The sequence below is a fragment of the Primulina tabacum genome, chromosome 15 (assembly GCF_025594145.1).
Source record: "Primulina tabacum isolate GXHZ01 chromosome 15, ASM2559414v2, whole genome shotgun sequence".
Taxonomy (NCBI): Eukaryota; Viridiplantae; Streptophyta; class Magnoliopsida; order Lamiales; family Gesneriaceae; genus Primulina; species Primulina tabacum.
The window spans coordinates 6,769,520-6,773,277 of record NC_134564.1 but is presented as its reverse complement, the minus strand read 5'-3'; the positions used below and the strand labels follow the sequence as shown (position 1 = coordinate 6,773,277).

Sequence of the window (3,758 nt, the reverse complement as noted above, 5' to 3'; positions counted from 1 at the left end):
TACGGGGACCGTTGTATTTTTGCCTACAAAGAAAATGACCTTACATCGGACGTGAACATCTTGCATACCTTTTTCTAATTAGTATGTTATCACCTAATTTCTCCAACACAAAAATTTACAACTTTCTAGCGCGCGCGCGCACACACAACACACACACACACACACACATATATATATATATATATATATATAATATCTTTTTTAACCATCTTTATCTAAAAATAGATATGTTCAACTCGTTTCCCGGATAAAAATGTGTAACACCGTTTCACATAAAATCTGCTCTCTTTCTGAAGGGAGGAAGATGATTTTAGTCTTCAAAATTATATAAATTGTTGCATTATTTAGTTTGTGTATTTTACATTTCGTTGCTGCTTATTTTCTTTGCCACTCATTCGTCCAAATCATTTTACATAGTTTTAATTTGGCAGATATACTTATCACCACGCAGTTTCTGTTGAGTTTTAGAAACTATATCATATTTTCTTCAGCAATTTTCATTTTTATTGTTTCTCAATGGTGAGAGCAATAATTACGTCGTTGAGAGAATGATCGAAACGCGACTTTAATCTAAATTAGTTAAAAAATTGACCATTTTTGAATCATCTTTTGAAAATAACACTAGTCCTATTTGTTTAAAATTATTTCTTCGGTTTCGATCAAGTATGTCATTTGTGATTTATTTTTATCATTCTTCGATGGAAAATTGATCCGATTAGTTTTGTCATTTTTATATTAAAAAAATCGAGAGTCGGATAGGTTAAAAAAATGGTACAGTTTGATTCGATTTTCCAAAATTTTACCACAAAATAGTATTCAGAGCATCAAATAAAGATCATAATTCATACATCCAATTATGTCACTAACATTCAAAGAAGCATCAGGATCAAACAAAACCCACAACAAAAAATTGGCATGTCCCCTTCCCAGATCTCATGTCCACAGAAAAGGTGGGGAATTAATGTTTGGTTGGGAAGGCCCAGCAACCAATTCAGTGCAAGTAGCAGTGATAAAAGTGAGCACTCTGCTGCGCTTCGTGTCCTTTACTTGCAGCTGTGGCCTGCATGGAATCCATCCCACACCCACACCCACACCCACACCCACATATGGTCTTTGGTACTGTTGATCATCGTAATACTTGTATGCACACACGTATGCCCCCTCTTAACTCAGCACAAAAATGAGACCGGGCAACAGCCTACAAGCCTACTTGATCTCAACCTAACCAGACCAGGGTTCGAATCTCACTTTTTCTTTTGTACTACAAAAAAAAAAAAAAACAAACAAACAAACTCAGCACACAATAAAAGCTGCATCCTGCCAAGGTTTTGTTCTGTTCTATTTGTTTCTTCTAGCAACAAGATACATTGGTGTTATATGATTTAAATAGCAGTTGGAGAGCATATATATGAGAATACAAAAGCATATTTTTCACTCCCCAAAACTACAACAAGAAATAGCTAACTTCCCACGCTTCTGACTGCCTTGGTCATCATGGTAGGGCCACTGATTAGAGCATGCAAATAACCAAATGTGTTTTCAGTTCAAAACAAGAAATTTAAAGGCTAGCTAGATTGACCCTTTAATGCAAATTTAATATACTATAGCTAGTTTTGTTTATAGAGCAATTTCTGGCGGTGGCGGCGACTGCAAGGAGGCAAAGGCCAATTGCTTGGGTGCAGCAGGTGGAGTCTTCTCGAGTTCTACTTCGACCTTCCAATTTAACATGACAACCACTCCATCTTGAACTGGCACGTAAGCCTATATATGATATCCATCACAAAAGGACAAAATAGTTAATGCTCACAAAACCCAATACAGAATTAAGTTCAAATATAATGGCCTAATAACAAGGCAACAGTTTGAGAATACTTTCATTTATGCACCATAATGTCTTTGCCATTTTAGTGAAACTTGAGACAACTGGGGAAATCAATGTTAAGACAGAGGCCAACCTCCAGTTTCTGGACAAGCTCCTTGGCGTTTGTGGCGGACACAAAGATGTGACGCTGAGAAGGCTTTATGAAGCCATCATCCACTGCTTTATCAATGAAGGTGAGCAGGTTGTTGTAGTACCCATCAACATTCAGCAAACCAACCTGACAATAAATATTTTTAGAAACAAATTCCATCAAAATATTCAAAATTATTTGATCAGCCACTGAATCATGCAACCTTCACTCGTTAAAAAATACAAAGAGAAAAAAGGGGACAGATTTCAATGGTACAACTTGGTGCAAGGATGAGGTAAAAGACAAAACGCATTCTTACAGGCTTGTCATGAATGCCTAGCTGAGCCCATGATATTACTTCCAACAATTCCTCCAGGGTGCCATATCCACCTGATACACACACATTCTCAAATATCAAGATGAAAAGTGTGAAGTGTAGCTTAAACATTAGATGATAATGGTGCATGCCTAAAGGGACTAAACCCCTTCTTCAAAAACTACCAGCAACAAAAAGTTCAAGGTTATACGAAAAGATTTGTATGCCAGTGTGATTATGTACGTACCCGGCAATGCTATAAAGCAATCAGAATGGCGGGCCATCTCAGCTTTCCTCTGGTGCATATCGGCAACCATTCTCACCTCCCCCACTGTCTCACCAGTTTTCTGAAATATCATGCACGAATGATATCAAAATAGCACTAAAAACCATTCCTTTTACACTATAAAGAACTTCCAAATAGTCTGAAGATAAGATTGCTCACCTCTTTGCCAACCAAAGGTCTTGGAATGATCCTGCCACGATGAAAATGTCAATATTAAAACTAATTGAACAAAGATACATGCGAACCATCAAGATTCAGTGCAACTACATTAAAAGTAAACGAGAATAAGACCAAAAATACCCAAGAACGTGTCCTCCGCCTCGATGAACGGCCTCAGAAATCAAGCCCATCAGCCCTATACTTCCTCCACCATACACAAGATCTAACCTTTTCGCCACCTTCATGCAAAACCAAGAAAAAAACAAACTTTCATGAGTGGAACTTAAAAATCGAACCCACAAAAAATACGAGTTTGTGGGTGCGTAAGAAATGTACGAAGCTCGGAACGACGAAAAATGCCGAAGTTTAAACAACATTACCAGCTCTTGCCCTAGCTCGAGTGCCGCTTCTCCGTAACACTCCCGCTTCCCAGAACTACTACCACAGAATACACAGACCCTCTTGAATCTTGATTCCACAAATTTTTCTTCCATATTTGTCTTCTTTTTTTCCGCGACGTTGTTGTCGTTTGTAGTTTGATGTGCACAAGGAAAGAAATGACACGTTTGTTTAATACGCGCAGCTGGAAATTAATACTCATCAAAATAAATATTTACTCAAAAAAAATGTTAAGATTGAGAAAAATCGACGGGAAAAAAAATATCTCAATACCAACAAATATTTCTTTTATCGACATTTTTTCATATGATTTACAAATTATTACGTTAATTCGAATATTTACCTGATGCGCATAAAACAGCGTTTGTGGATTTTCACATCACAATAAAAAAATATGTACATAAAATTTACAGCATAGATTTTTCAAATAAAAATTTGTAAATTAATTATTAAGATATAAATATGTTACAACAAATATTTTATTGAGATTTTAAATATTTTTTTTCCTATATTCAGCTGATTCAATGTACATATTAATTTGAAATTTCGAAAGACAAGTTTTTCTCTTATAATATCTGTGTAAAATATTTAGAAATTAGAGTAAAAAAATTTAAAAATATTTTAAGTGATATGATCATTTAAAAAT

The 3,758-nt window shown here is 35.7% G+C and overlaps 1 protein-coding gene across 1 annotated transcript; it reads right to left on the bottom strand.

The window, feature by feature from the left end:
* Positions 1 to 1,443: 1,443 nt before the first annotated feature.
* LOC142527026 (cytokinin riboside 5'-monophosphate phosphoribohydrolase LOG5-like) lies at positions 1,444 to 3,233 on the bottom strand. The gene is made up of 7 exons (XM_075631728.1): positions 3,094 to 3,233; positions 2,855 to 2,952; positions 2,714 to 2,744; positions 2,516 to 2,615; positions 2,272 to 2,342; positions 1,956 to 2,099; positions 1,444 to 1,761 (listed from the first exon to the last, which is right to left on the bottom strand). Exons 1-7 carry the CDS (start codon positions 3,205 to 3,207, stop codon positions 1,618 to 1,620), a joined length of 702 nt encoding a protein of 233 aa, XP_075487843.1. The 5' UTR covers positions 3,208 to 3,233; the 3' UTR covers positions 1,444 to 1,617.
* Between the last annotated feature and the right edge of the window lie 525 nt (positions 3,234 to 3,758).

Excerpts from the sequence above, each read along its gene's own strand:
- LOC142527026 (XM_075631728.1), bottom strand. The coding sequence starts at position 3,207 with ATGGAAGAAAAATTTGTGGAATCAAGATTCAAGAGGGTCTGTGTATTC. Across the intron at positions 2,953-3,093 it reads TCGAGCTAGGGCAAGAGCTG|GTGGCGAAAAGGTTAGATCT; the intron begins GTAATGTTGTTT and ends TTTTGCATGAAG. Across the intron at positions 2,100-2,271 it reads TAGGCATTCATGACAAGCCT|GTTGGTTTGCTGAATGTTGA; the intron begins GTAAGAATGCGT and ends ATTTATTGTCAG.